Genomic DNA, 27,257 nt, shown 5'->3' on the forward strand with positions numbered 1-27,257 from the left:
GCCACCCTTCACCCTTTTCCAGACCCTTGAAATTGGCTCCGGTAGTCAGTCGACCCTCTGCTGGCTAGAGTCGCTCGCAGCAGCAGCCCTTTGTAACGCAAACGAAACGTTCAGCCGCGCAACGTTCAACCGCTTTTCCTTTCTCGACCCAGAATCGACAACATCAATACCGACGCTCTCGCCTAGCATGGCTCCGCACACCGCATTCTCATCGAACACTGCCTCCTCCGCTCAAGGGAACGGGCACTTTCCCGTCGTAGCCGTCGTAGTGCCAGCGACAATCGCCTTCATCGGACTGATCCTCGCAGTAATCCTTCTAGCGAGACGCAGCAAGGCAAGAAGACATCGCCTGCAACGCGAGACGTCACTCGAGGATGGCGCCCAGCAGGAGATGAGAGACAGGCCAGGAGGAGGTTTCACCACATTCCGCGGACGTCGTACGACTCGCAACGGGGACGCTGTGCCCCCACTTCGCACTCGCATCTGGCGAGGGCTCATCGAAACCTTCTCCGTCGAGCATGAGTTCTCTCATCTTTCCATGCGAGACCGACTGAGAGGGGAGACGAGCCTTCCTACCCCGTCGGGACGCAGGAGTGACAGGCCCCGTCCACCGAGAAGGACGGACAGCGGGCGTTCAGTCATGACCGTTCCTGCTTATAATGTCGAGCTGGGCGCTGATGAGCTGGTGCTTTGCAAGAGTGGTTTCGGGAGGGCCGAGGCCGAAGCGGAGACCGCTGGGGATCTCTCGGGAAGCACCATGGTGCTTGAGTCAGTGAGCTTGGGTACAGATGTCGAGGGGGAGGGGCAGAGATCGACCATGCTGCAGGTACCGCAGGCGGCTGCCTCTACACCCGCTACGTCAGGCGACAACGACGACTCGATGACCACCTCTGCTGCATCTCCTTTGACGCGCCCGCGCAACGACAGCTCAGCGACCATGATGAGTACCGCCAGCAGCAGTCAGGCGCCTACTCGCCCAGTCCGACCACGCAACTACTCGCGCACAAGCTCAAACAGCCTACTGCGCTCCTACCTCCCCATCTGGCATCGTCGCGCCGCCTCAGCCAACGGCTCCACCACGCCTGGCGGTGGCTCGCCATGGACGGCAGAACAGAGGCGCTTCCTCTCTTCGGTTGAGAGCCTCGGACGCTACGGCCTTGGTGGAGGTAGCGGGACGCCTACGCCAGGGAGGGAGACGCCCGGTGCGGGTGCGGGCGAGGGATATGCCGAGTCGCCCAGATACGAGATGGAGGAGAGGGTCGCATTTCCTATTTCGGGGGCAGTGGGGGCGCCGCCTGGGTATGAAGAGCAGCGCGGTTCACCGCAGGCCCAACACCAGGAGAACGAGTCTGGCGAACAAGAGATCGAAACGCCCACAACTTCTGAGCAGAGGACTGGCTCCTTGACGACGGCCTCTGCTGGCCAAGCCTGAGGCAACGCGGCGAGCAAGACGTTCTTCTCGGCCGGCGGGCTGCTCAACATTCGGGCCTATTTCGCTTCTCCTCCCTTCTCCCTCCTCGCCGACACTGTTTCTGCTCTTCGCTCTCCTCCCCCCGAGCAGCTCCTCACCAACATGAACCCCCCTCCCCCATTTCCTCCTTCTTCCCTCATCGGTCCAATCCCCCACCTTTCAAGTCCCGCATCTGTATCTCTAGCTATTCATGCTCCACGCCGCGTTATCCCTTCCTCTTCCCTTCCCTGCTGCTCCTCGTCACACGTTCCGTACATGGACCCCCTCCCCTCACGCACAATCGCTTCATCAAAACTGTCCATAGCCCTCTAACGAGAAACGCGAAATGAATGAACGAAGACATGAAATGTTCGCGCGTTGCCCGATCTGCGAGCGAAGGGGACCTTGTTCAAGCGAGCGACAGGGAGATGGACGGCAATGATCACAGCTGAAAATGAGCATACTATTGGCGACGTGATATGGGAAGATGAGGAGCACAAATGATGCTGTAGACGAGGCGAGACGAGATGGAGCAGGTGAGAGCACGATGCGCTTTGAGGGTCAGAAACGAGGGCGAAGCCAATGGGTCGTGTGGTGTGAGAGAGCACGGACAGGCCTCTCTACGGTGTTCAGGCTGCCCTTGCTGGGCTCCCAAGGAGGTATGATGGGGAGTTGGAGGAGAAAATGCTGGTGGGTAGGCGCCGTGGCGCGTAGGGCTCGAGATTGGAAAGAGCAGCCGCGATGCTGGTTGGCTGCGGTCGGCTTGGTGGGCCTCTTGATCAAGGAAGCGAAGGGACAAAGTGCAGTGTCGTCCATCGTCCATCTTGCGCACACTACGCAAGCTGGTCTGGCCTAGAAGTCCTCCTTCTTGGCAAAGTCGTCGAAGCGCATCGAGGCCCACGGCTCGTTGGCTCCATCAGCCCCTGCTCGCAGGTATTCCGCCGTAGCCAGATTGGCAGGCATGGTGTGCGTAGTGCTGGCCCCCTGAGCGAATGGATTGGCTCGCGGTGCCAGTCTTGCCGGAGTGGGCGCGATCGTCCTCCTCGGCGCTGGAGGGGGAGCCATGCTTCCCGGTCCAGCAGCGAGGTCGACATTCTCCTGCTCCTCGTCGACAAAGTCGCCCTCTTCATCGCCAAAGGCATCGCCCAGTACATCGTCCGCGGTGCGTTTGAGCGATGAGGAAGAGGAGGCGGCCACACTCGCGCCATCCTCCTCCATGAGATCGTCGCTGCGATTCTGATGGCGGATAGTGGCATACTCGACGGCGCTGGGCCAGGCATTCCCCTCGCCGAAAGGCTGCAGCTCCCTCGCGCCTTGTTGCTGCTGTGCCATTCCCCACGTAGGCATGGATTGTGTCCTGCCCCACGTCGCTCGAGGTGGAAGGACGGCCGCACCACTGGGCGGTGTACCTGCCCTACCCCCATTCGACCCATCATACCCCCTCTCTACCGCCATGCGTGCCCGCATTCCCACGCTCTGCAAGCCCGCGAGCACATCGGAGGAGGGGCGGCTGGCCATTTGGCATGACAAGCGCGAGTCGGTACGGCTAAAGGTCGTATTGGGTGAGCCGGTCGAGTAGGAGGAAAAGGTCGAGGGAGGAGGGAAGGCCTCTGCTGCTGAGAGCGTTGGGTTGAAGGGACGTTTCGTCGGATTTGGGTTGGTCATGATGTTCGTGCGAGGCGTTTATTGAGTCGAGCGGCGATGATCGTCGTGACAAAGTAGTGCTGAGTGATGGTTGGGTCGTAATGGCAAGGCAAGATGGCGAGGATGGATGCTGAGTGTCCCACAGAGCAGGGGGCTCGATTTGGCGCCGAACGCCCGAGGCGGGCGAGGGCACTTCAGCAGAGCTCGACGCGCCTATTTGGCTTGCGCGAGCCGCGACGCGACGAGCGTCTCGAGGGCCGGGCAGCAGCAAAGGGTCGGACGAGCAGAGAGACACAACTTCTCACTGCGTCGTCCTCTCGTCCCCGCATCACCGCCCCCACCAGCAACCATGCCTCGAGCTCGCAAGCATCGAGCAGGCCCATCTCACGCTACACACCTCCCAGCACATCGCTATCAGCCCACCGGCCAGCCCACCGAGCAGGCAACACAGCCCCGTCTCTTCTGGCCTGGCTTTCGACGTCGCCGAATTCAAGAAGCCAAATCGCAGCTCAAGGCTGCGGGCCCTTCTGACCACCATGACGATGAGAACGAGGCAGAAGGCGAGACCTTCCACGTAGGTGACGTGGTAATGGTCAAGCACACCACGCCCCTCCCCGTCGTCGGCCTCATCACCCAGATCTGGACCATCCCCGGCGCACAGCAGGAGGAGGACGAAGAAGAGGACGGAGACGACGAAGAGGACTTTGTCCCCCTCTGGTGCAAGATTCGCTTCTTCTACTGGCCAGAGCTCCTCTCTGGCCCCACAAAGACTCGCATGCGAGGCCTCTGGGACAAGGTGGAGATCTACTACACGCATCGCCTCCCACGCTTGATGCCCTCTTCTCGCAAGTCGAATCGCAGTCTTGCGGCCGCCGAGCTGCCCTTCGAGGATGACTTTCAGCTTGGACCAAGTCTGCTGGAGAGCGACGGCTTCACTGTTACCGAGATCCTGGGCCGAGCGCACATCCATCCAAATGTCGAAGCGGCCAACGAGGCAGCGCGCGTGGACACCCGAGCCCTTCTACATCAGGGGAAGGTGGTACCTCGCCACCTCTTCTGCAACAAGGCCGTAGACCCGATGAAGGAGCTCTTCTGGCACGTCGACTACTCCGCCATCTACGAGAAGGGAAAAGAGGGAAGAGGATGGGACGTGCCTGTCAAGGAGAGCGATTTCAAGGGAAGAGCATTGACTGAGTGGGCGGATGCGGAGAAGAAGAGGCTGGGCATCACCACAACCACTGGAGGACGAAAGGTGACGGTCAAACCGCTCAAGAAGCAGGCACCTGTGAAGAAGGTCCGGCGAGCTAGTTTGAGCGAGTCGGAGGAGAGCAGCTCAAGTGACGAGGACGGGGATGGGGGACGCAGCGATGATGGCGACTTCCACAGCAGCGGGTCAGAGGACAGCGACGAGAGCGAGAGCGAGGATGAGGATGACGCTTCAACCGCAGCCACGTCCGACTACGAAGACGACGACGAAGGCTGGACCGCACGCAAGCGCAAACGCGCACCAACGAGCTATCGGGCACCCGCACCTCGCGCCCGCCGTCAAGTCGACCTACGTCGTTCAGCTCGCGAGCAGCTACAAGACCGCAACCAGGCCACTTCCTCTGGCGCATTGCTGCCCGATCCAATCTCCTCCCTACCCTACGGATTCGCCTCTGTCGCCTCCCTCAATTTTATGACACCAACGGAACGAGCTCTGCGCCTCCTGCACGTTTCCACCACGCCTTCACGCCTGCCTTGCCGCACAAAGCAAGCCGAGGACCTGCTCTGCCTCCTAGAGGACTCGCTCGATACGGGCATCGGGTCGTGCATCTACATCTCCGGCGTGCCAGGAACGGGCAAGACGGCAACTGTGCGCGGCGTCATTTCGCAGCTGCAGCGTCGGGCCGAGGTTGGGCAGGTGAATCCCTTCGACTTCCTCGAGATCAACGGAATGCGGGTGGCGGACGCGGGCGAGGCGTATTCGATGTTGTGGAGCGTGGTAGGCGCTAGCGGGGGTGGGGGGCGACGAAGCCCGAAAGCAGCGCTGGGCTTGCTGTCGCGCCACTACGCCGCTACATCTAGCAGCGCAGGTTTGGGACCAGGAAGGGCAGCGACCATTGTCCTCATGGACGAACTTGACCAGCTCCTCACCTCGAGGCAGGATGTTATGTACAACCTCTTCAACTGGCCGTCTGCCCGCAACTCGAGGCTAATCGTCATTGCGGTCGCCAACACGATGGACCTGCCGGAGAGGACCATGTCCGCGAAAGTGGCCAGCAGGCTAGGTATGACGCGTATCACCTTCATGCCGTATGCCGATAAGGAGTTGGGGGAAATTGTCAGGTCGAGATTGAGAGCTCCTGAGCCCAGGCGTGACGATGAGGAAGACGTGTTAGGGGAGATGGAGAATGAGCAGGAGAGTGCAGAACAGCACGCACTCCTTACCGCAGCCACGGCAGGATGCGAGCCCCTTTTCGCCAACGAAGCGATCACGTACGCGGCGAAGCGCATCAGCAACGTATCAGGCGATGCTCGACGCATGTTGGACGTCTGTCGTCGCTCACTCGAGTCCGTGTCCTCGACGGAGGGCTCACGCGTCACAATCGCAGACGTGCGAGCAGTACTGGACGGCATGGTCAAGTCTTCGCGGCCGAGCCACATCTCTCGCTCCCTCTCGCTGCATGGAAAGGTACTGCTGGTATCGCTGCTGGCATTGTTGCGCAAGACTGGCCTAGCAGAGATCTCCCTCGCCGATCTGAGCAACCATCATCGCGCCCTCTGTCGGCTGCACGACGTTGGTTCCCTCTCCAACAACAACACCGCTTCCTCATCCGTAGCACTTCTCGCTCTCAACCAACTCGTGTCCCTCGGCCTCGTCATTCTCGTGGGCAGCGCAACAGGACCGGGCAAGGCGGCAGGGCAGGGTCGCGTACTGCTTTCGACATCATTGCGGGAGGACGAGGTGCGGCTTGCGCTCGAGGGAGATGAGGACCGCAGGGTCAGGGGTATGGTATGATGACGCGACGAGATTGGCGAGTTGAATGGCCGCGGAATGTTCTGTTGACGGAGGTGCGGGTGGGGATCGCGTCCTGAGCGAGGAAGAGGAGGAAGCGGGCCGTACACTCGTTGGCTTCCAGGCACAACGACGCGTTTGCGGCGTTAAAACGGCAAGCGGCATCCGTGACGGGCCGTCTGTTGGAGTTGGATACGGCAGTTGCGCCGACGATCAAGCAACATTGATCACTCGTGGGCTGTGTGACTCGCTGCTGGCTTCTTGCTTCTCAATCCAATCCTCCATCCTCATCTTTGATACCACCCCTCTGTTCGCGATGCGCTTTTTCGTCACTACGACTGCACTGCTGCTCAGCCTCGCTTCGACTGGCTGGGCGGCACAGTACCCTACGCCCAACAATCTGCCTGCCAAGACGGTGAGCACGCGATGCGATGCTGCGTATACAGCTAGCTTGCTAATCTTCACTCTTTTTTCATTGACAGGCCCCCGGCCAGACGGGCTTCAATGACTGCCGCAAGCGATGGGGCGATTCGAGCCCCGACTCGCTCTGCCAGAACGCCTACGTCAATGATATGTGAGTGGGCGAAGACGACGAGCGAGGCGACTCGTGCTGACCTCCTGGACCTCCTTCGCAGCAACACTTGGTGCATCTTCGCCCCTGCTACCGTCAACACCGTGGGCAATGCTGAGGCTGACACGGTGGCATACTGCACCAAGAAGGGTGAGTGAGCGCATGGACTGCATCACAGGATGAGCGCTGAACTCCCTGCTCTTGTCTTAGGCTTCGGCACCCGTATCATCCCACCTGGTACTGTCAAGGGCTTGCAATTCATCAAGGTCGTGAGTACTCTTCGACGCCGCTCCGCGCGCGAGCAGCGGTGCGACTTCTTCTGACCTTCTCCGCCTCCCGACAGGGCGACGAGTATCTCCAACTCACCGCAGTAGGAGACTTTACCAAGATCAAACTGAAAGCCCACGATGACGGAGGAGAGCTGGACAATGCAGGCGCAGATAGTGAGCTCAGCGACCCCAGGAGCGTGCTCAACTTCGCTGCGCGACCTCATGGACGCGCTCGACTTCGCTTGCTGACCCCATCCTACCGTATCGCGCGCGCTCACAGACGTCGGCAACCCCCGCGGTGGCAAAGTCTTCACAAACGCCTTCAAGGGACACTACGAGCGCTCCATCCACTGGCACATGTTCCTCGGGTACAACGAGATGTCCATGCGTATCTGCTCGCGTCGCGGGGATATGCGCAACTGCCCTCACATGTGAGTGGGCGTCAGGGAGGCGCTGCGAAGGGAGCCGATGCCGCGAACTGACGTGCTCTATCCTGATGCTCTCTACCCATCTTGAACGGCGAAGATACGACGAACAGGGGAGTCAATGGAACGACCCAGGCGTATACGAATCAGGCCATTTCGAGCACTGTAAGTTTGCTCAGACCCCAGGCGTAGCCGCGTTGGGATGCATCGTGTACGGGGCACTGCTGATGGTGCTTCTTCGCCCCCTTCCGCTCCCTTCCCTTCTCTTTGGCTGCCTCTTGCTCTCCAATCGCTCATCATCCCCATCACCCACATTCTTCTATCCCGCATCATCGCCCACTCACAGGCCAAGGCGAGCGAAGCAAATTCCCCGGCATCTACAATGGCAAGCAGTGGTTCCAGCACGACGGCGAGGCTCCTCCCGCTCACAAACCTGGCAAGACGTTCAACTGCGTCCAGCAGCCAGGAATTTACGGTCTCGGGGGCCATATTGCCCAGAAGGACGTTCCTGGGTCGTAGGTGCGGCGAGAGACCTCGTCATGAACTCCCTAGGCTGCGGACACTAGTCTCTCCTCCCTTGATCCGATAATGTCGCTTGTTTCCCCCTACTCTTCCCTTGACCTCTAATCTAATGATACGTGACCATCGTCCCCTAATCGTGCGTGGAATGTCACACTCACTCACAACTCTCTCTACGCGCACGCTGATCGTCATTTCAAGCCTCCCGCGCCGCCCGCTCTACTGAATATTGTAGAACACGAAACCCGGGCTACCCGGCTCGGCAATCTCTACATTCTTCTTATCCTGCGGGTCCATCTTTTCAATGTCCTCCCTCTTCTCATCTACATCCTCCAAAATCACCTCTTCAAAGCCCAAGGTCCTCTTCAAGTAACCCTCTGCCGCCTTGACAGTCTCGCGCTCATCGAAGGGGAGAGCCCTCTCAAAGCTCTTTGCGCCAAACTCGGCAAGACGCTTCTTAAAGGCCATAACGAAGGGCATGGCTCGCTTGTCCCTCAGCAGGCCTTGCTCGGTCAATGCAGCACGCACGGCGGCGTCGTCCACCGAGTTGGTGGCGGCATCGTAGTTGGAGCGCATGGCCGCAATGCAGGCGTCTTGGATGGCCGGGAAGGATCTGGCGATGAAGATGCGCACGGCCTTGCGGGCTCGCTCGTCGTACTTGAGGCTGACGGCCTTGCCCTTGCTCTTACGCTTGACAAGGGCAAGCTCCGCGTCACGGATCGTCTTGACCATCTCCTTGACATAGCCTGCCGCGTCGCTGACGGCCTTGTCCACTCCGGCCGCGGAGGGCTTGGGGAACGAGGCCGTCTGGACGGAGCCACTCTCGCCGAGAACCTTGCGGTAGAGATGCTCAGCAAAGTGCGGGGCAATGGGCGCGATGAGGAGTGCTTGCGTGCGAATCCACAGCTTGACGAGGTCGATGTGCATGCCGCCTTCAGCCGCGGTAGCATCACGGTAAAGGTCACGAGCAGACTGCAGCTCGTAGAAGCCAAACTTGCACACGTCCTTGTACCACGCCTTCTCGTACAGCTTCTCCACCTCGAAGATGTACGAGTTGATGTCGTTCTCAAAGACCTTGTCCCAGAAGGAAGTCTTGGCGCCCGTGCGGAGCTTGCCCACCTCAGCCTCTGAGAGGACCTCCTCGCACCAGAGCAAGAGCGTGTGCAGGCGCAAGATGTTGGCATTCGCCGTCTTCTCCTCGAAGTTGGCGTCCTCGATCGAGTCGCCCGCATCAGCAAGGGAGAGACGCGTGGCATCTGCACCGAACTTTTCGACCGACTGACGCATAGTGAGCGAGTTTCCAGTGGACTTCGACATCTTCTTGCCGTTGAGCATCAGGTGCCCATTGATGCGCATGGCACGCGGCCAGTGCTCCTCTGGGAAAAGTGCTGCGTGGTTGTAGATGCAGAATGTCAAGTGGTTGGGAATCAGGTCCTTGCCCGAGGAGCGCAAGTCGAAGGGATAGAAGTAGCGGAACTCGCGGCGCAAGATGTTGAGCTTCTCGAGGGGCACATTGCATGAAGCGGGAGGCGCGGCGTCGTTGAAGATGTAGGACCACGCTTCGTCTGTGAGGTCCTCAGCCTTGACGCCGAGCGGGCCAACAACGCTGCCGTCTTCTACGCCGCCCTGCAGCAGGTGCGCAACAGTGTAGTAGCTCATGTAGATGGTCGAGTCCGAGAGAGATTCAACAAGGTATTGTGGGTCCCAAGGCAGCTTCGACCCAAGACCGTAGGAACGAGCGCAGGCCCATTGGTGGAGCCACCCAAGCACCTGCTCAAACGCATTGCGCGTCTCAGGCTGGAAGGTGTTCATCTGCGCGAGGAGCTTGGCCGCCTTTTCCTTCCAGCTCGTCTCTCCGTAGTCGAGGTACCACTGATCGCACAGCGCCACGACGCACTCGTCGCTGGAACGCGAGATGATCAGACCTTCCGGCTCGGCGTAGGGGAATGCGAGACCCGCGGCAATCATCTGGTCGCGCACCTTGGGCTTTGCCTCTTGGACAGTCTGGCCCTTGAAGTCGCCGACGAGCATTGTGCCCGAGTAAAAGCCCTCCTTGTACGCTTGGTCCTTGGCCTCGGCGAGGAGGAGAGCGTCCTTGGGTGATTGGATCTTGAGCTTCTTGACAAGGGCTTCCGCCGTCATGCCGCCGTATGTGGGCGTTTCGATGACGGGGATGGGGTCGTACTGCACCCACGATTCGTCGATCTTGTAGTAGGCTGCCTTCTTGCGGAGCTCCATGAGGTTTATGTAGTCGTCGGGCGAGTCGGAGGGCACGGATGTGACGACGCCGGTACCCTTGGTGGCGAGAACGGTCTGCATGGGGAGGAGGTAGACTTCGGGGTGGATGCCAAAGGGCGCCTGGGGGTGGGCGGAGGGAGTGGGCCAGGTGTTGGTCAGCCATCGTGATCCGCCCTCATGCCTCCGCCAGGCCGCAACGCACCTTGATCTTCGTGCCAAGCAAGGCCTCGCCCTTGACTGACGCCAGCTTCTTGATAACTCCACGCTCCTTCGTGACCCCCTGGAAAGCCATATTCCTCGCTGCCCTATCTGTGCAAAGGTACACATCCTTCTCGTTGATCTGGAAAAGGCCGTACTCAATTGCGGGCCCGACGAAGCAGTTCGTCTGGCCATACATCGTCTCAGGACGGAGCGTAGCAGCGACAAAGTAGGTGCGCGAGCCCTCGGGCAGCTGCTTAGCAACCTCTGCAGCTCGCTCTCCCCACTGCGAGACCTCCATCTTGAGCGCCGTATACTCCTGCGGTCCGAGTGCCTCGCCGCTCGATCGATCGTGGTCCATGCAGGGTTGACCGTCCTTGGGCGAGTAAATGGTGTATCGCTCACCGAAAGCAATCTTCTGCTGGCTGCGCAACAGGTTCATTTGCCAGCGCACGAAAGAATCGTAGTAAGGGTTGACGTCCGTGGTGAGGAAAGCGCGACGCCAGTCGAGACGGGCGCCCATCGAGGCCGTGTCCGCCTTGGCGATGGGTGGGAAATAACGCAGCCAGTAGACGGGGTCTGCGAACTTGTGGATCTCGCTGCGCTCCACGCCCATGTTCTCGAGGATCTGGAACTGGTACTTGAGCCCGCCGGACTTGGCGGCGAGCTTGCCCTTCTCGAGCTTGGGGGCGTTGCTCTGCGTAACAGACGACGTCGGAGGCTGAGGAGCGTCTCCGATGTCCTCCTCCTCGTCGCGATAGCCAGAGAAGTCTGCGCCAAACTTGCTGATCTCGTTGACGAGCTTGTCCGAGGCGGCCTTGATGGGCATTCCGGTACAGTGGAAGGCCCATGGGAACAGGGCGCGACGCCCCTTCATGCGCTCGTAGCCTACAGCAAATTCGACCTTGGAGAGGGAAAAGGCGTGACCGAGATGGAGAGAGCCGTTCATGTAGGCGTAGGGGAAGGTACCGAACCATTTGGGGTACTTGGCGCGGATCTCCTCGGGGCTCATGTCCTCGAGGCCTTCGACGCCGGATTGCATGGGCGAGTCGACTTCAAAGAAGCGGGACTGGTGGGGCGCGAGCGGTCGTCACAGCAATGTCAGCTGCTGTAACATGTAGCTCCGTCTCCTTCTCTGACTCGCCTCCTTCCAATAGGCCTGGTACTGCTTCTCGAGGTCAGTCAAGTAGTCACGCTTCGAGGTCTGTGGGTGCGAGGAGCGAGGAGAGGGAGGTGAGGGTCAGCAACCCCTTTGGACGTTGATACGTGCACCCCTATGCTCGCTCACGTTCTCGAGCTGGATCGTTCCACTACCAGGCTCAGGCCCATCAGCCTTGGCAGGAGGCGCAGCACTGGTAGCTGCTCCTCCCTTTGCGCCGGAAGCCTCCTTAGGAGCCATCGTCGGCGTGATCAGCGGCGTTGGCGTCGTATGCAAGAGGCGCGGTACTGCAGAGAAGAGGTAGCGATGAGGGCGAAGCGTCGTTCCAAATAGACGCAGCGTCGTTGTGAAGGAATTCGCCGTTGCGATGGAGGACGAGATTAAAGAAGTGTCAATTGCGAAGGACTCGGAGCTGAACCTTGACTCGAGTCGACATGGACAGAGGCGGCGGCGGCTGCCTGCGTCGGCGCCTTGACGGAACTGGCTTTGGATTATGGACTCTTGACTCTGGGCGGAAGGCCGGCCCGTCACGTGACGCCCTGCCCGTGTTACCACCTCCCTCGCCGCTACCAATCACAGCTCTCTTGAATGATCCTCACACACTCCTCCAAACCCTTTTGATCCTCATCATCGAAACCCCTCTCATCTACACAGTCTATATCCAGCAGCCCCACAATGATTTCATCCCCGTCCCCACGACCCGACCAAGCTGTCACGGCTTCATCCTCTGAGTCGGGCTGCTGACGAGCGCGCTGGACGAGTTCGCGATGTGAGAGCTTGGAGAGCGGTACCACAAGCGGGATGACGAGCTCTGAGCGCGAGAGCGAGTCGCAGGCTATGTGGCCGGCTGGGCAGCGCGCGAAATATTTGGTCAAACACTGCATGCGTTACGCTGCTTGTATTCTTCGCGCTCAACTCACGGTATGCGTCGCAATCGTCAACACGAATCGCTCTTGGTGGTATCAGTGAGCTGCCGTCTGCGCACACCCCCTTGCCCGGGATGGACGGGATGGCCTGACAAGCTGGCATACCGTGGAACGGGCCCAGGACCAGTGTGGGGACCTTCTTCTTCTTGATGGTCAACAATTCCTGTCTTCCCGCCTCTGGCAAGAGGCCTGACAGAAGATAGAAGCCAGCCCAATTTAACTGCTTACCCCCCGTTACGTCGCCATCATGCTTTGCGCCTCGCCAAGCGTTCAACGAATGGTAGAGGATGGAAGAGGCGTTGCTCAGGTTTGTGACCCAGGAGCGCTGTCCACTCAGCAGAGAGCTCAGCTGTGTCTGCAGGTGGGTATAGAAGTCGCTCTTGCTCTTGAGGCCCGAAGGGAGGAGGGCGGAATCTGCGTGAACCATGCTGGGCGTTGTTGTTGAGCGTGAGGAAGAAAGGAGCACGATGGTGTGCTCACGGCAAAGTCGGGGAAAATGGATGCACGGGCCGCCGGCAATTGGATCGGAAGTCAGGGCTTGCAGTCCGAGTGCTCGAGAGCTCGACTTCTTCTCTCCTTTCCCTACCCTACTAGCCTAAGATGGCGAAGGCATCACACACATTCTCATCATCACACGGCCCACCAACATTTCTCTGCTTCATTCTTCTCTCCCTGGTCCGACTCAGTGGAGCAGCCTATTCCATCATCTCCGACTGTGACGAGACCTTCAATTACTGGGAGGCCCTACACCTCGTCCTGTACGGCAATGGCTTGGAGACGTGGGAGTATAGCCCTCCATTTGCAATCAGATCTTGGGCGTATATCCTGTTGCATGGCTTTGTGGCAGGCCCGCTGAAATGGGCCGGGGTATCGAAAGTGAGCTTATACGGACGCGCGGGGATAGGACGGTAGCTAATCGATACGATCCCTCGAGCGCAGCTGGGCATCTTCTACGCGGTGCGCTACTCTCTTGCTCTTCTCTCGGCAGCTCTTGAAGCCCGACTGATCAGCTCTGTCTCACGGAACATCTCATCGCGATGCTCCTGGCTCCTTCTCGCCATTCTATCAACGAGTGCCGGCCTCTGGAGCGCGAGCGTTGCCTTTCTGCCCTCGACTTTCACCCTCTACACAACCACGTACGCTCTAGCCTCATTACTGAACCCGCGACCGCGCAGAGAGACCATACTGGTCACTACAGCCAGCTTCGCGCTGGGCGCCCTGCTTGGCTGGCCCTTCTCTCTCCTCCTTTCCCTCCCATGGGTCATCGAGCGGGTCTTGCTCAGTCGTCACTTCCTTGCCTTCCTCCGCTCCGTCCTACTCTCGGCCCTCATCGCCGTGCCAATCTTCATCATCGATTCCTACCTATACGGTCGGCCCGTTCTTGTCCCGCTCAACATTGTCGCCTACAATGTCCTCTCCGGCGCCGGGCCCGAGCTCTACGGCGTCGAACCATGGTGGTTCTACCTGGCCAACCTGGGCCTCAATGCTGGGCCCGTCGTGCTGGCGCTCAGCCTAACAGCCGCGCCTGCTGTCCTCGTCGCCCCTTCAAAAAGACAGGGAAAGACGGCGCAACCCCAGCAACAGACCCGCTTGTCACTTTTGATAAGGACAGCGCCCCTCTACCTCTGGCTGGGCCTGCTGAGCACTCAACCGCACAAGGAGGAACGCTTCATGTTCCCCGCGTACACCTGTCTCGCACTCAATGCCGCTGTGTCGCTGGACTCGATCCTCACTCTTGCCGCTTCTCCGCCGAGGATCCTGCCCCAGGCTGCCCGCAACCTCATGGCCCGCCTTGCCCCGCTGATGGCAACGGCACTGCTGGCAGGCTCCGCTCTCTTCGGCTTGCTAAGGGGAGCAGCTCTCGTGGAGAACTACACGGCTCCAATCTCCATCCTTCCTCACGCCAAGCTCGATGCCCTACCCGCTCTCAGCACTGCGCCCCTGACTGTGTGCTACGGCAAGGAGTGGTATCGATTCCCCACTTCCTTCTTCATCCCGTCTGACTCGGAACATGTGAAGTGGGGCGACGTAAGGTGGGTCAAGAGCGAGTTCGACGGTATGCTGCCCGAGCCGTACGTCCCCGCTTTCTCCAAGGGGGGTGTCAGCCTCTCCCGCTTAGCCTCGAGCACGCGAGCAATCCAGGGGGGATTCAACGACCTCAACCAGGAAGACCCCACCGCATACGTGGACGCGGACAAGGGATGCGACTTCCTAGTCGACTCCGATGGTGGTGCAGGGCAGGCGGAGCGACGGTACGTCCTCGAGGAGGAGAATTGGGAGAGGGTGGCGTGCTTGCCCATGCTGGACGCAGCGGCTTCAAGGGAGGCAAAGGGAGGAGCGGCGACCACGATTGCGAGGACTCTTTGGATGCCTCGGGCGGTGAGAAACGTTGTTGGCGCCGAGCTGGTGTATAGGGACTTTTGCGTGTTGAGAAATAGGCAGCGCGAGGGAGGCGCGATGAAGTTGTAGACGGTGACGCGTGGCTCTATAGATTAATCAACTGCATAGTCTCCTCGCTGCTACTCCTCATCGCTCATCAGCTCGGCCAATTCGGCCTCCTCTTCAGCCGTCATCCCGCCCCCAGCGGGGCTCTTGCTCTCTGAGCCATTGGCCTGCTTGCTCACTTCCTCTTCTACCTTGTCCTCGTCCTCTTCCTCCTCCCCGCCAGCGACGAGCAGCTCGTCCAGCCTCCAGCGTCGAATGGACCCGTCGAGTCCGGCGGAGATTACCCACCACGATGCGACGGAGGCCGAAGAGGCTTCCTTCCCCTCCTCACCCTCATCCTCATCAACGATGCCGTGCCAGAGTAACACCTTCTCGACCTCATGCCAGTGTCCCCTCTGCCGTCTCACCAGCTGCTGCTCTGCCCCAACTTCATTGCCTGCGAGTCGCCAGACGCGAAGATCCTCATCCGCACTTCCCGTCACTACGACGTCTGCGCGCCCTGCTGCAGCGTCCTGAGGCAGGGGCAAGACAGTCTTGACGTAGTCTGGATGCGAGAGGATGACACTAGGCGCCAGTGGTGGGAGTCGGCCGAGGAGAGCGCCCGTGTTGGAGGAGCGCTCGTGCCTTGGCTGGGGAGCTCCCTTCGTCGCGCCTGCCTTGGCAACAGGGGCAACGACATCGAAGCGCTGCGCTGTCTTATCGTTGCTAGCCGCCCAGATGTACGCAGGACGCCGTGATGGGCCTGCTCCAGCTGCATTCTCTTCGTCGTCCTCGTCCTCGTCCTCATGGAGCGGTCCCCAGCAACCAACAAGTTGCGCAACGCTCGTCTCTGGGCCTCTGAGCTCGCGCAGTACCTCGAATCGCACTCGATCGTCTCCACTACAGTCGAGCTGCACCTCCAGTATCCGACCCATCGAATCGGCCGTGTATACCACCTCGTTCCCTCCAACGCCTTGCTGTCCCTCTATGCGGGCCAGAGATGTAATCGAAGTAATGCCGCGCGTGTGCGACCCAGAGAGAGTACCGGCGCTACGAGTTTGAAGTGCTGATTCGAGACCTGCGAGGCGCCAGGCACGGACGGAGCGATCTGCTCCTCCGCTGAGGAGGACTTGCTGGGAGGGGAGGTAGTGCAGGGCTTTGATGAAGTCTTCGGAGGCGTTTGAGATCGTGTACAGGGGTTGCGGGCGATGCGGTGCTGAGGTGGAGGTATTGCCATTCGAGGTGGAAGGCGTGGGGGAGATTGGCCAGAAATGAATTACCTTGTCCCATCCTGCGCTTGCGAGGAGCGTTGGGCTGATGAGGGCCAGAGAGCATACAGGCGCCTTGTGCGCGAGGAGGAGGTGAGTGGTGCGACCGGTCTGGTAGTGCAGAGGAACGTGGTGTTGTCAGCTTGGTTCTGAGGCTCCTCGACTTCGCCCTCACTCACTTGCAGATCCGTACCCCTCACCACCCCCCCACTCTCCGCAGTCCAGACCCTCCCACCCCCGTCAACAAGGGCATCCAGTACCTTTTCCCTCCCCGCATCACTGCCTGCTCCACCTAGCTTGAGATCTTCAGCATCCTTCTGTCTTCTGCCTAGATAGATAGGTCGACCTCTCTTCGCTGCGCTCCCGCTAGCCTTGGCAGCTCTGCGCTTCCCTGTCGCGAGGGACGACGAGGTCTGAAACAGCTGCGAGGCGTGAGCGGATTGCATCCTGACTGACTGAGCCTCTTCAATTCAACTGCACAGACTCCTGTCGTCTATGCTTGATGTGACAGCGTGACCACTCTTGCGGGATAGGCTGGAAAATTGGAAGGCTTGGCAGGAAGTGGAAGGAAGAGGAGGATCGAGGAGAGGAGGAATAAGAAGAAGCGCGAGTCCAACACTCGGACTTGGCGTGGGCGTGACCCGTCTTGTGGCGGGGCGGCGGCGGAGGAGGAAGAAGAGGCGGCGGCAGGGGCGGAGCGGGAGTGGGAGTGGGAGACGAAGTGGATGAGCGAGACCGTACGATGCGGTGGGCTTGGAGTGCTGGTGAGTTGGGCGTGGACAACGAGGTGGACTTCGATGCTCCTGTACGCCCTTTCGGGGAGAAGAGGTAGCAAGGGGGGCCATGCGCAGGTAGAGGAGGCTCTGGAGGTGTCGCGGGGCTGCATAACAACGCGTACATAGTGGGCGTGAGGGGAAATCAGTACGATGAGCGGACGAGCGGATGATGATGATGATGAATGATGATGGTGATGGCACAGATTGTGAATGAGCAAAAGGACTTGCATCAAGAGTGATGGTATGAAGGGAAGACGAATGACAGACGTGATCGAAAATGTGACGGTGAAAGAGAGTGACAGAGTGTACGCGCCACACTCACGACGACGAAGACACGGCGGGCGCAGAGCGTAAAGGCATCTCGGGCAACATTGGACTCTTTACTGTCGGCTGGACATCCACCTCGCTCCTTCTTCCGCGCTCCGTGCTGGATACCCTGCGAAAGCGACGCAGCATGTTTGGTACATTGCTGCTCGATGACTTGCCCAGAGGCTCAGTGTTGGGCATTGAAGCTGCTGCGGGTGGTGCAGACAGTAGCATTGGCGGTGGAGTAGGTAGAGGTACGCGCTGCTGGCTGGTGGGCTTAGCCTTGGGCGTCAGATTCACATCAAACGAGTGGGGTTGATGTCTCAGCGTCGGCCTCTCCGCTGCTTTCGTCGTGGGCGGGACGTCGTGTGAGGTACGGTTGCTGGTGGAGCTGGCGCCGCTCGCGCCGCTGCCATGCAGTGATCCTCTGCTTCCTGCATCACGCTTTACCCAACTCGGTAGCTTGGGCACGATAGGCGTGGTAGGCGATGGAGTTGAGTGCCCGGCAGAAGAAGCTGTACGACGACGTGTGCTGCGCGGGGAAGGCAGGGAGGACGAGGTGGTAGATATAGAGTGTGATCCCTTCTGGTGGCCGACCATGCTTGAGCTTCGTTCGCGCTTGCGTCCAAAGTCACTGAAGCTGGGACTGGCAGCCCTCTCTGCGAGCTTGACGAAGACTGTGTCCGCCCATTGTTGTCTTCCCGCCATAGTAGCGCGACCTTCCTTCACTCGCTCGTCATGCTTGGCCAGCGCCTCGTCGAATTCGTGAGCATGGGCGCATCCCCATGACGAGGAGGGGCGACGTCGATGACGTGCGGGAGGGAAGGAGGCGGCGAACTCGACCGAGGGACGACGTGGTGTCGCATTGCCGGGCGTCGGAGTGGCGGCGGTATCGATGGATGGTCTTCTGCTGCCGCTGAGGGAGGGCAGCGACTTGGGCGTAGAGAGGCTGCGCGACTTGGTGGGAGAGGAGGTGGCTGATGGTGGCGGCGAGAGGGGAAGCTGCGTGGGTGATGTGACGAGATGCAGCGATGGCTTGAGAGAGGGATGCTCCGCCGTGATCGAGCGTGCAGAGATGCGATTCGACCTGGATGCCTTGGGCGTCGCTGAGCCCGAGGGAGGACGAGGCGTGGTCGGCCGAGAATTGGGAGGACTGAGCGTGGTGGTAGCAGGGGCAAGAGCAGCAGCTCCTGCCTTGCGTGGTGTGGTGTGAATGAGCATGATGAGCAGAGAAGGGGGCAGAGCAGATATTGGAGCAGTGTGAGGAGCAGCGGGGAGCAGGACGAGGTGGAGCAAGCAGGCAAGGCAGCAAAGACGATGATGATCGTGGGGTCGACGGCGGCTTCTAAGCAGGCAACGGCAACCTTCCGGAGGAGTGTATGGGTGGGGAAGAAAGGACGGATCATCGTCGAGGCTCAATCGTCGTCGTCGTCGTCGTCGTCGCAGCGCTGCTGTCCGCTTCGTGCGACCCTCGTCGTCGCAAGCATCACTTGCTAGCCGTGCTGACCCAGCGAACCGCTTTCCCCTCGCGGTGATATGTCGCGCCGTGTCGCCTCAAGAGGCAGACAGAGGGTGCAAAAAAATCGGGAGTTGAGCTGAGAGCGGGCGAGCCGCGACGGCTTCCAAGGGTTCGTGAGACAGTCTAGGGCGAGGCCCTCATTTCCAGCCGCCTGCCGACGATGAGAATCGTTGCCTTCGCCCTCCTCATGACTTGGGATGGCGCTTGATGAGGTCGTGGCCATTGCCCTCGCTCGCCTCAATCGCCATCCATCCCCTGGCAAGCGGGGCAGGCGTGGGTAGCTTCGACCGCCACGTGAGATGCGGTTTTCGGCGGAGCGGCCGTGACGGATTCATGCGGGGATGGCTGCGTGAGAGTGAGCACACGGACGGGCGCAGGCAGCTGGCCAGTGCACTTTCGGGACACCGATACTCCACACTTGGCCGACCGGCCTTCGACGTGAGGGTCAGCCCGGTCGTCAAATATGAGGCGGGCGGGCAAGCAACAATTGTCAGCTCTTCTCTCCCATCCTTTCATTCCCTTTGATCACGACTCTCAAGATGTCCGCCGCCGCTCAGATTGACAACGTCCGCATCACCGGTGCGTAGCGGCGAGCTCCTGATCTCAATTTGCCGCATCACCCGTAGCTGACCATCCCCTCCTCGCCGCGCTCACAGGCAAGGTCGAGCCTGCCCACGAGAAGATCCTCACCCCAGAGGCAGTCAAGTTCCTCGTCGTCCTGCACCGCAACTTCGAAGCCACCCGTCAGCAAAACCTTCGCAACCGACAGCTTCGCCAGACCCGCTTCGACGGCGGTGCTCTCCCCGACTTCCTGCCCGAAACTGCCCACATCCGCGAGAACAAGTCATGGAGGTGTGCGCCCCCTGCACCTGGTCTTCGTGACCGACGTGTGGAAATCACGGGTCCCGTTGACAAGAAGATGGTGAGCAGCGCGCGTTGCCCGTGATTGTTGCGCAGCCCCCGCTAATGCCAATTGTTTCATGTCGCCGCCGCAGGTCATCAACGCCCTCAACTCTGGCGCCTACACCTACATGGCCGACTTTGAGGACTCCAACTCGCCCACCTGGGCCAACAACCTCGACGGTCAAGTGAACATGAACTTGGCCATCACTCGCCAAATTGACTTCACGCAGCAGTCCAACGGCAAGTCGTACAAGCTCAAGCCCGAGGGCCAGACTGCCACCCTCATCATCCGTCCGCGTGGCTGGCACTTGAACGAGGAGCACTTCATCGTTGACGGCAAGCCCATGTCCGCTTCCCTCTTCGACTTTGGTCTCTACTTCTTCAACAACGCCAAGGAGCTCGTCAAGCGCGGCTTCGGTCCTTACTTCTACCTCCCCAAGATGGAGTCCCACCTCGAGGCACGCCTCTGGAACGACGCCTTCAACCTCGCCCAGGACTACATCGGTATGCCTCGCGGTACCATCCGTGGTACCGTGCTGATCGAGACGATCACCGCCGTCTTTGAGATGGACGAGATTCTCTACGAGCTGCGCGACCACTCGTCTGGCCTCAACTGCGGTCGATGGGACTACATCTTCTCCTTCATCAAGCGACAGCGCTACAACAAGAACGCTGTCCTCCCCGACCGTTCAGACGTCACCATGACCGTTCCCTTCATGAACGCGTACGTGGACCTCCTCATCAAGACGTGCCACAACCGTCACGTCGCCGCCATCGGTGGTATGGCCGCTCAGATCCCCATCAAGGGCGACGAGAAGGCCAACGCCGCCGCGATGGACAAGGTGCGCAACGACAAGCTGCGCGAGGTCCAAAAGGGCCACGACGGTACTTGGGTCGCCCACCCCGCCCTGGTGCAGATCGCCCTCGAGATCTTCAACAAGAACATGGTCGGCCCCAACCAGTACCACGTTCGTCGCGACGAGGTCAACGTCAAGGCGCTGGACCTCCTCAACGCCAACGTCCCCGGCAAGATCAGTGAGGAGGGTGCACGCGCCAACGTCTCTGCCCTTTTGGGTTACTGCGCAAACTGGATGGGCGGCATCGGCTGTGTGCCCATCAACTTCTCAATGGAGGACGCAGCCACTGCAGAGATCTCGCGACTGATGCTCTGGCAATGGTGCTACCACGGCGTGAGCACGCACGACGGCAAGAAGGTGACGCCTCAGTTTGTTGACAAGCTCCTCGACGAGGAGGCGGCCAAGCTGAACAAGCTCGACGCAAAGAGGGTCGACACCGCCAAGCGATACCTCGCTGAGCAGGTCAGGGCAAAGGTACCCAGCGAGTTCTTGACGACCGACCTGACGCCCTTCCTCGACGACAATGCTGCGCCGGCGCGTCTTTAAGGTGGAGCGATGCGATGCGATGCGATGCGATGTGGGAGGAGTGCACTGTATTCTTGGTTTTTTGACTCGACAATGATGACCCGATTCGACTAGATCACAGCCTGCGAGGTGACCAGTTTCCATCCCGCCTCGTCAATCACCCTTCCCGATAGCTAGGATCCTACGCTTCACGCTCTTGTTCCAGTGGTCATTGATCTAGGCGCGGCGCGGCGCGTACCAGGTGGGGCTGATCAGCTGGAGGCACCAGACTGAGCTTGCTGAGGCACCTGCGTACCCACCTGCTTCACCTCGTCCCTCAAAGGCAGCCCTCTCTCAAGGCGTTGCTTGTTGATCTCGTTGAAGATGGCCTGGCGTGGCAAAGGAAGGGCCCTCTCACGCACTGTCAGCTCGCTGAGAGTAGCTTGCACGATGTTGTTCATGCTCACAAGATGCTCCGTCGAGTACTGTGTGAGCACCGAATCGATGAAGACAGCATCCTCCCAGGGCTCGAAGAGGGTAAGCTTGCGACGACTAGCCCCCTTGGGCTTTGGCTTCTTTTCGTCCACGTCGGAATCGTAGCTTGGGTCGCGCTTACGCTTCTTGACAGCGGGAGGGGCCGCCGAGGAGGAGGAGGAGGTGGACGAGGAGGCAGACCTGGGATTCTTGGGTGCAGCACGCTTGCCTCGAATTCGAGGCTCAGACGACGAGGACATGGCTGCTCGTAGTGAGGCGGAGGAAGGGTGGCCTTTCCCGAGCGTCTTGCGGGTGTCGCGAGGTGGGCGGGCCTCGTCGGAGGAGCTGATCTCGATGGGGTCTGTCATGATGCTCTAGGGTGGGAGGTGAGAAAGATGCCCGCGTCATGACGAGTAGCATCATCTGGCTGAACGTTGAGCTATCATCTCTCACTACATCCTCGTGAGCGGCTTTACATTGTATTGCACCCGCTGGGGAGGAGGGGGGAATCGTCGCGTGCTTGGCCAGCCCTCATCTCGGCTCAGTCGCCCCTCGACTTTTGGGCGGCCCAAGCGCTCCGCTCGCTGTTGCACTCCCGCCTCCTTCCTGCACCACCACTTCATCCTCGACGACCGATCATGTCTGACAGCATGCAAGAAGGACCAGCGAACGGCAGTGAGGCTACACAGCAGGCTTCGTCGTCCACTGGCGTAGGCGTCTCGCAGGAAGCTTCCTCCTCTTCGTCATCATCAGCCGCACCCACCAATCGCTCAGGCAAACGGGTCCAAGTAGTCGGCGCTCCACCTCCAGGCCCGCCCATCCCCCGCGATGGCGCCGAGTCAGACCACGACGACAATGAGGATGCGCGCTCAGATGCAGGCTCAATAGACTCGGACGCACCGCCTTCCAAACCCTCCGCGCATCCCGCTACCGCCCCGCCCTCGAGCTCGGACGATGATCTCGAAGCGCTCGTCTCTGACCTGACTCTAGAGGACGAAGACCTGGACCTCTCCCACCTCTCACTCAAGACAAGAGATCTCAGACAGCTCAACTTGCCCCGCTTCGCAAAACATCTCAAGCGTCTCGTACTGCGGCAAAACCTCATCACAAAGATCGGCGCGAGCGACGTAGGTGCGCTGGAGAAGTTGGAGGACCTGGACCTCTACGATAACTCGCTAGAGAAGACGTACGGCGATGTCCTCACGGCGGGATGTCCAAATTTGAAGTCGCTCGACGTCTCGTTCAATGCTTTGCGGCATGCCTCCAACCTCTCCCCTCTCGCCAAGCTCACACACCTCTACCTCGTCCAGAACAAGATCGCCCGCGTCCGCCCTGGAGACTTTGTCGCGCCGCTGTCCCACTCTCTGGTCAGCTTGGAGCTGGGAGGCAATAGGTTGCGCAAGATCGAGGGGCTGGAGGAGGTGACGGGATTAGAGGAGCTTTGGCTTGGGAAGAACAAAATTGAGCGTATCGAGGGACTCGAAGGGATGAAGAAGTTGAGGGTGCTGAGCATTCAGTCGAATAGGATAACGACGCTTGCCGGGCTGGAGGAGCTCGGTGGGAGCTTGGAGGTGAGCTGAACAGCACTAGGAGAAAAGCAAGGGATTCGTCGCTGACTCATCGCCCCTTTGCCGCCTCCAGGAACTCTACATCTCGCACAACGGGCTGCGCTCCCTCGCCGGTCTGGCGCATCTCCCTAAGCTGCGGGTACTGGACATTGCGGGCAATCTCTTGACGAGCCTGCGCAGCGGTCATGGCAGCCAGGAGGGAGCAGCCGCTTCTTCATCCACCAATGAAGACGCAGACTCCCCTCCTCCTCCTCCGCTGGGTCCCGGCCTCGAAACGCCCCTCGTCCACCTCGAAGAGTTCTGGGCAAACGACAATCAGCTCGCTCCCGGCCCGGCAACACTGAGGGACTTGGAAGCTCTGCTAGGCCCTTCGGCTTGCCCACAGCTGGATACGGTTTATTTGGAGGGCAACCCCTTCACTAGAGCGGAGGGGAGTGCGTATAGACGGAAGGTCCAGCTGGCCTTGCCACAGGTCAAGCAGATTGATGCTACGTAAGTGCGCGCCTTGCGAGAATTTGGTTGAAGAGAGACTGGAGAAGCTGACCTTGATTTCGTCTCGTCTTCAACAGATTTGTCAGGGCGCCGGTGCTGCGGTAATGCGGCGCCACCAGCCTCCTCTACTTTTGTGCAAGCAATGCATTGCCCACACCCCCTTGCTAGAAAACCTCGACCTGAATGACGTGCCCACACCCCTTGCAGACCTGCGTCTGCACCCCCTCCTCATCTTCCTCCCCGCCATCAGGTTCCACGTCCTCATACTCATGGCGATGTTCCTCATCCCTCCGCTGCTGCCACACATTATCCCTCGTACGCTTGCGAAGCTCCCTCAGCCCCTCCAAGAACTTTTTGCCCCTCTTTGCGCTCTTGACATCTGCACGTCTCTCGAATTCTTCGTCCAATCCGCGCTCAGAGCCCCACTTGGCGGGGCCGAATGCGTAGTCCTCGACTTGGCAGCGGAGAAAGAGCATCATGTTCGAGTATGTGCGCTTGTGCGGGTTGGCTTTGAGCATGTGCGGGAGGAGCTCGCTATCCCGTAGCTCGGAGTCGGTGAGGAGGTAGTCCTGGCGGCACAGAGGACGGAAGGATATAATACAGTCAGTCGGGCGATGCAACGTCGTCTCTCCTGATCACGCCGCTACGCACCTCCTTCACCTCCGTCTTGGTCAACAACGAGTACTTTTCTGGGAACTTGCGCTCGCATTTCCTACAAACCTTGACCCCAAACGTCCGTCTGAGGTCATCGTGTAGCTCCCTCCCTCCACATTCTCTACAGATCATGTCCTCATCGCTCAGGTTGATACCGGGCTCCATAGCTGCTCGTATCCTGGCTCTCTCCCTCTCTCGCTCCAGCCTGACCTCCTGGATCGTCTTGGTTGAAGGGGCCCCCGTTCCGAGGGGATCATCCTCGTCAACCAGAAAGCCACCTTTACTGTTGTGCAGACGGGAGAGGTCGAACTCGATGTAGTCTCCCAGAGACTGATCGCGCGGTAGAGGAGCATTGCCATTGGACGAGGTGGAGGCTACAGGCTCGGGCTGCATGGGTCTCCCTGTGCGCGGATTGATCTTGGGCCGCGAAGCCATACCCGTCTCGGAGCTTCCAGCATTGCGAGACGTGCTGGGGACCGTAGCGGCTGCATTTGCTGCTGCTCGTGGTGGTGCAGAGGGGCCTGAAGCGCTTTCGAGTGGGAGGGGGCCGAGGGGTCGTTTGGAGTTGGAGTTGAGCGAGTGCTGCGGGTATTGGGCGGCTGCTTGGGCTTGGATGCGCGCTTTGGCTGCGCGTGAGTGGGGAGAGAGGTGCAGAATGTGAGATGCTTGCTTGATGCTGCGGAGATTCGTTGCGCTCACCCTTGAGCCTATTCTCTTGCATCACCCGTACATGGTCTGGCGTGGGGGGAAGGCCGGGACGAGAGCTGCGCAGGGCGAGGCACAGTGGTGAGCGACCAGATGCACATTGAGCGTGGGCTCTGAAGCTCACCCTGCGGCTGGCGGAGGCGTTGTCGGCCTTGTCGTTGATGGCCCTGCTTCACTCGGCGGCGGCATGCTGAGTTGCTGATGGTGGTGAGGAGGAAAGTTGGTGGCGGACTCGGACTCAGACGGAGGGCGGACTGCAGTGTGGAGTCGGGCAAAGCGGGGGCGAGTCAAATTCATTGAGCGCCTTCTCATCCCATGGCTCATGTTGTCCTTGAGTCGATGCTCACGTTGTCCTTGCATCGAAGATCGCAGATGCTAGCATGCAATCCAGCTTCTGAGGATGATGTTCGCTCATGAGAGATGATACATGCTTGGCTCTTGTAATCTGCGCGCTCTTGCTCCTTATTGATCACATTCGGCCGCTTCAACCTATGCAGCTCGGACCTCCTCATCCGGCGGCTCTGGCGCAATGCAATGAGGTGACTTGCATTTCATCCTTGACCCTCTTCTCTTCGCATCCCTCTCACACACCCTTGACACTCCTCTTCTCACATCCTTCTCACACGTGCTTGGCATTGGTTTCCCGCAATCATGCCACGCCCGACACCCCTCCCCCTCTTCTACCGCCTCACTCTCTCCTTCATCGAGCCCCTCCTCGCAATCGGCGGCGCCCTCCAGGCTCTGCTCTACCCACAATCTTACCTCGACTATGTGACACCACGCACCCGCTACACGAAATCGCTCGATCCCCTCTTCAGCCAGATCGTGGGCGGATGGGCCATCATCGTGTATCTCGAATTTTATGCTCTTCCACATGGTGAGTCGAGGACGTTGTGCGGGAGAGTCAGGGCAAGAAGTGCTGACTAGGGGAATGCGAGCGCACCCCAGTCTTCCACCACGACCTCAAGGTGTGGAAGCAATGCGCTACGGCTTTTTTACTCAGCGATGCGATGTACGTGTATGCTATCGTGCAAGACTGGGGATTGATCAAGGTTGTGAGCCCGTGAGTCGCCTCGTCGCAGCAGACTGTTCCGTCCAGTACGACGCCCTGACCTCACGCTCTCTCCCCTCTCTCTCCACAGCTGGAAATGGACAAAGACGACAGAATGGCTCACGATGCTCCTCACTATCCTGCCCATATCCGCACGACTTGGGTTGCTGCTGGGCGTGGGCATGGGGATTGGTGCGGCTTCCAAGAGTGGCAGCGCTATGCTCACCCGCAAGAAGGCAAAGTGAAGGAGCCAGACTACCCTCCCTGCTGGTCAATGTAATGCGATTGACATTCTGCTCCATCCGGAACGATACCCAATCGCAGCTTCTCCCCGCGCCTACGCCTCGCCCAATCGCACCGCCTCGAGCCTGATGCGCGTGTACCCCTGCTTGTGCTGAATCGTCTTCTTGTACCCCTTCCTCCTCTTGAACTTGACAATCTTCTCCAATGCCCCCTTGGTATGCTCCACAACTACCGCCCGCGCTCGCACCGTTTGCGGGCTCAGCACGGCACCAGCGTGGGCCAGCCCAGCAGGGAGGAGATGCTGCGTCGTCCAGCTAGAGGAGAGGCGTAGAGGCTCTTGTGACCCTTCAGCAGCAGCAGCCGCCGCGAGGCGTGAGGCGACGCTTTGTGGTCCTCCCTCGACCCGTCTCCTCTTGGCCATATCGGCTGCGACTCGTTCTCGCCCGCCCATGGGGTCCTGCGCTCGGAGCGTATAGTCCCTGCTACCCACCTCGTGGATGCGGTCCAGCTCTAGCACGTCGCCGACTTCCACGTCCCGTAGGCGAGGTACTGTTACGACGTCGCGTGGATGGAGAGTGAATACTCGCCCAACGAGAGAGGCGACAATGTAGTGGGAAGGTTGGGTGCGGAGGAGGGAGAGGGCGTGAGAGGTCGAGGTGGTGAGAGCTTGGGGGGGTGCAGCAGAGGCGGATGACGATGTCGAGGCTGCCGACGGGGCGGCAGCTACGGACGGCGATGCTGCTTTGCTGGTGGTGCTGATGCTGCGGGCTTGATTGAAGAGGGGCTGGGCACGACTCTTTCCCTTCGCTGCCGTGTTCCAGAGTGAGAGGAAGGTCGATGAGGGAGTGCGAGTGGCTGTGTGCACGGCGCAGAGACAAGATTGATCAGCTACTGCTCCCTACTGCGTCTCTCGGCTGCTGCCGATGCTCACCTGCCATATTGTCTATCCAGCCTCGGATTGCTTGCTCTGGTCGCGATGGTGATGAGGAGGAGCAAGGATGCGAGTCAGCCGGCTCTCGACGGACGGACGACTTTGGCTTGGTCTCGACTCGACTCGACTTTCGCACCGAGTCAGTCAGTCCGCCTCCCCGGCCGCGCGCAGGCGGGCTGGGGATG

The 27,257-nt window shown here is 59.9% G+C and overlaps 15 protein-coding genes across 15 annotated transcripts; 6 read left to right on the forward strand and 9 right to left on the reverse strand.

Annotated features, from left to right (window-relative positions):
* Positions 1-187: 187 nt before the first annotated feature.
* BDZ90DRAFT_262533 (hypothetical protein) lies at positions 188-1,432 on the forward strand (the record flags this gene model as incomplete). Its single annotated transcript, XM_025508497.1, has 1 exon — positions 188-1,432. One exon carries the CDS (start codon positions 188-190, stop codon positions 1,430-1,432), a length of 1,245 nt encoding a protein of 414 aa, XP_025359691.1.
* Positions 1,433-1,892: 460 nt separating this feature from the next.
* BDZ90DRAFT_234299 (hypothetical protein) lies at positions 1,893-3,241 on the reverse strand. The gene has a single exon (XM_025506963.1). The coding sequence runs from the start codon at positions 3,113-3,115 to the stop codon at positions 2,303-2,305; it is 813 nt and encodes a 270-aa protein (XP_025359692.1). The 5' UTR covers positions 3,116-3,241; the 3' UTR covers positions 1,893-2,302.
* A 202-nt stretch (positions 3,242-3,443) lies between these two features.
* On the forward strand, positions 3,444-7,976 carry BDZ90DRAFT_275975 (hypothetical protein; the record flags this gene model as incomplete). The annotated part of the gene is made up of 9 exons (XM_025508910.1): positions 3,444-6,084; positions 6,149-6,507; positions 6,575-6,666; positions 6,728-6,813; positions 6,874-6,932; positions 7,007-7,106; positions 7,213-7,363; positions 7,458-7,522; positions 7,704-7,976. 9 exons carry the CDS (start codon positions 3,444-3,446, stop codon positions 7,874-7,876), a joined length of 3,726 nt encoding a protein of 1,241 aa, XP_025359693.1. The 3' UTR covers positions 7,877-7,976.
* A 58-nt stretch (positions 7,977-8,034) lies between these two features.
* Positions 8,035-11,814, reverse strand: BDZ90DRAFT_76855 (leucyl-tRNA synthetase). Its single transcript, XM_025509860.1, has 3 exons — positions 11,601-11,814; positions 10,317-11,516; positions 8,035-10,234 (listed from the first exon to the last, which is right to left on the reverse strand). Exons 2-3 carry the CDS (start codon positions 11,352-11,354, stop codon positions 8,096-8,098), a joined length of 3,177 nt encoding a protein of 1,058 aa, XP_025359694.1. The 5' UTR covers positions 11,355-11,516; positions 11,601-11,814; the 3' UTR covers positions 8,035-8,095.
* Positions 11,815-12,037: 223 nt separating this feature from the next.
* Positions 12,038-12,824, reverse strand: BDZ90DRAFT_223659 (hypothetical protein; the record flags this gene model as incomplete). The annotated part of the gene is made up of 2 exons (XM_025504584.1): positions 12,038-12,318; positions 12,392-12,824. The coding sequence occupies 2 exons, from the start codon at positions 12,822-12,824 to the stop codon at positions 12,038-12,040; spliced, it is 714 nt and encodes a 237-aa protein (XP_025359695.1).
* Positions 12,825-12,972: 148 nt separating this feature from the next.
* On the forward strand, positions 12,973-14,866 carry BDZ90DRAFT_281688 (hypothetical protein; the record flags this gene model as incomplete). Its single annotated transcript, XM_025509392.1, has 2 exons — positions 12,973-13,273; positions 13,337-14,866. The coding sequence occupies exons 1-2, from the start codon at positions 12,998-13,000 to the stop codon at positions 14,864-14,866; spliced, it is 1,806 nt and encodes a 601-aa protein (XP_025359696.1). The 5' UTR covers positions 12,973-12,997.
* On the reverse strand, positions 14,864-16,859 carry BDZ90DRAFT_76840 (WD40 repeat-like protein). Its single transcript, XM_025509859.1, has 2 exons — positions 16,269-16,859; positions 14,864-16,200 (listed from the first exon to the last, which is right to left on the reverse strand). The coding sequence occupies exons 1-2, from the start codon at positions 16,533-16,535 to the stop codon at positions 14,917-14,919; spliced, it is 1,551 nt and encodes a 516-aa protein (XP_025359697.1). The 5' UTR covers positions 16,536-16,859; the 3' UTR covers positions 14,864-14,916.
* BDZ90DRAFT_76839 (hypothetical protein) lies at positions 16,860-18,528 on the reverse strand. Its single transcript, XM_025509858.1, has one exon. It carries the CDS (start codon positions 18,390-18,392, stop codon positions 17,184-17,186), a length of 1,209 nt encoding a protein of 402 aa, XP_025359698.1. The 5' UTR covers positions 18,393-18,528; the 3' UTR covers positions 16,860-17,183.
* A 693-nt stretch (positions 18,529-19,221) lies between these two features.
* On the forward strand, positions 19,222-21,044 carry BDZ90DRAFT_243553 (putative malate synthase, glyoxisomal). Its single transcript, XM_025507439.1, has 3 exons — positions 19,222-19,269; positions 19,347-19,612; positions 19,686-21,044. The coding sequence occupies exons 1-3, from the start codon at positions 19,230-19,232 to the stop codon at positions 20,994-20,996; spliced, it is 1,617 nt and encodes a 538-aa protein (XP_025359699.1). The 5' UTR covers positions 19,222-19,229; the 3' UTR covers positions 20,997-21,044.
* On the reverse strand, positions 20,884-21,986 carry BDZ90DRAFT_77159 (hypothetical protein). Its single transcript, XM_025509862.1, has one exon. The coding sequence runs from the start codon at positions 21,794-21,796 to the stop codon at positions 21,227-21,229; it is 570 nt and encodes a 189-aa protein (XP_025359700.1). The 5' UTR covers positions 21,797-21,986; the 3' UTR covers positions 20,884-21,226.
* Positions 21,987-22,078: 92 nt separating this feature from the next.
* On the forward strand, positions 22,079-23,492 carry BDZ90DRAFT_223831 (L domain-like protein; the record flags this gene model as incomplete). Its single annotated transcript, XM_025504590.1, has 3 exons — positions 22,079-22,999; positions 23,070-23,178; positions 23,233-23,492. 3 exons carry the CDS (start codon positions 22,079-22,081, stop codon positions 23,490-23,492), a joined length of 1,290 nt encoding a protein of 429 aa, XP_025359701.1.
* Positions 23,391-24,262, reverse strand: BDZ90DRAFT_234306 (hypothetical protein). The gene has a single exon (XM_025506964.1). It carries the CDS (start codon positions 24,004-24,006, stop codon positions 23,653-23,655), a length of 354 nt encoding a protein of 117 aa, XP_025359702.1. The 5' UTR covers positions 24,007-24,262; the 3' UTR covers positions 23,391-23,652.
* Positions 24,014-25,053, reverse strand: BDZ90DRAFT_77365 (hypothetical protein). Its single transcript, XM_025509863.1, has 2 exons — positions 24,842-25,053; positions 24,014-24,768 (listed from the first exon to the last, which is right to left on the reverse strand). Exons 1-2 carry the CDS (start codon positions 24,861-24,863, stop codon positions 24,092-24,094), a joined length of 699 nt encoding a protein of 232 aa, XP_025359703.1. The 5' UTR covers positions 24,864-25,053; the 3' UTR covers positions 24,014-24,091.
* Positions 25,054-25,498: 445 nt separating this feature from the next.
* BDZ90DRAFT_262543 (hypothetical protein) lies at positions 25,499-26,143 on the forward strand (the record flags this gene model as incomplete). The annotated part of the gene is made up of 3 exons (XM_025508498.1): positions 25,499-25,724; positions 25,796-25,910; positions 25,990-26,143. The coding sequence occupies 3 exons, from the start codon at positions 25,499-25,501 to the stop codon at positions 26,141-26,143; spliced, it is 495 nt and encodes a 164-aa protein (XP_025359704.1).
* Positions 25,810-27,216, reverse strand: BDZ90DRAFT_234307 (hypothetical protein). The gene is made up of 2 exons (XM_025506965.1): positions 27,073-27,216; positions 25,810-26,996 (listed from the first exon to the last, which is right to left on the reverse strand). Exons 1-2 carry the CDS (start codon positions 27,077-27,079, stop codon positions 26,236-26,238), a joined length of 768 nt encoding a protein of 255 aa, XP_025359705.1. The 5' UTR covers positions 27,080-27,216; the 3' UTR covers positions 25,810-26,235.
* Positions 27,217-27,257: the final 41 nt, after the last annotated feature.

This window comes from Jaminaea rosea (genome assembly GCF_003144245.1).
Source record: "Jaminaea rosea strain MCA 5214 unplaced genomic scaffold BDZ90scaffold_16, whole genome shotgun sequence".
NCBI lineage: Eukaryota > Fungi > Basidiomycota > Exobasidiomycetes > Microstromatales > Jaminaea > Jaminaea rosea.

Bases quoted from the DNA above. Each gene is read 5' to 3' on its own strand.
- BDZ90DRAFT_234299 (XM_025506963.1), bottom strand. From the start codon at position 3,115: ATGACCAACCCAAATCCGACGAAACGTCCCTTCAACCCAACGCTCTCA.
- BDZ90DRAFT_234306 (XM_025506964.1), bottom strand. From the start codon at position 24,006: ATGCTCAAAGCCAACCCGCACAAGCGCACATACTCGAACATGATGCTC.
- BDZ90DRAFT_243553 (XM_025507439.1), top strand. From the start codon at position 19,230: ATGTCCGCCGCCGCTCAGATTGACAACGTCCGCATCACCG. The intron at 19,270-19,346 runs GTGCGTAGCGGC...CCGCGCTCACAG, and splicing joins TGACAACGTCCGCATCACCG to GCAAGGTCGAGCCTGCCCAC. The intron at 19,613-19,685 runs GTGAGCAGCGCG...TCGCCGCCGCAG, and splicing joins GTCCCGTTGACAAGAAGATG to GTCATCAACGCCCTCAACTC.
- BDZ90DRAFT_77365 (XM_025509863.1), bottom strand. From the start codon at position 24,863: ATGCAAGAGAATAGGCTCAAGG. The intron at 24,769-24,841 runs GTGAGCGCAACG...ACTCACGCGCAG, and splicing joins GCAAGAGAATAGGCTCAAGG to CCAAAGCGCGCATCCAAGCC.
- BDZ90DRAFT_76855 (XM_025509860.1), bottom strand. From the start codon at position 11,354: ATGCAATCCGGCGTCGAAGGCCTCGAGGACATGAGCCCCGAGGAGATC. The intron at 10,235-10,316 runs GTGCGTTGCGGC...GCCCACCCCCAG, and splicing joins TGCTTGGCACGAAGATCAAG to GCGCCCTTTGGCATCCACCC.
- BDZ90DRAFT_77159 (XM_025509862.1), bottom strand. From the start codon at position 21,796: ATGACAGACCCCATCGAGATCAGCTCCTCCGACGAGGCCCGCCCACCT.
- BDZ90DRAFT_76839 (XM_025509858.1), bottom strand. From the start codon at position 18,392: ATGCTCATTCACACCACACCACGCAAGGCAGGAGCTGCTGCTCTTGCC.
- BDZ90DRAFT_76840 (XM_025509859.1), bottom strand. From the start codon at position 16,535: ATGCAATCCGCTCACGCCTCGCAGCTGTTTCAGACCTCGTCGTCCCTC. The intron at 16,201-16,268 runs GTGAGTGAGGGC...CTGCACTACCAG, and splicing joins TGAGGGGTACGGATCTGCAA to ACCGGTCGCACCACTCACCT.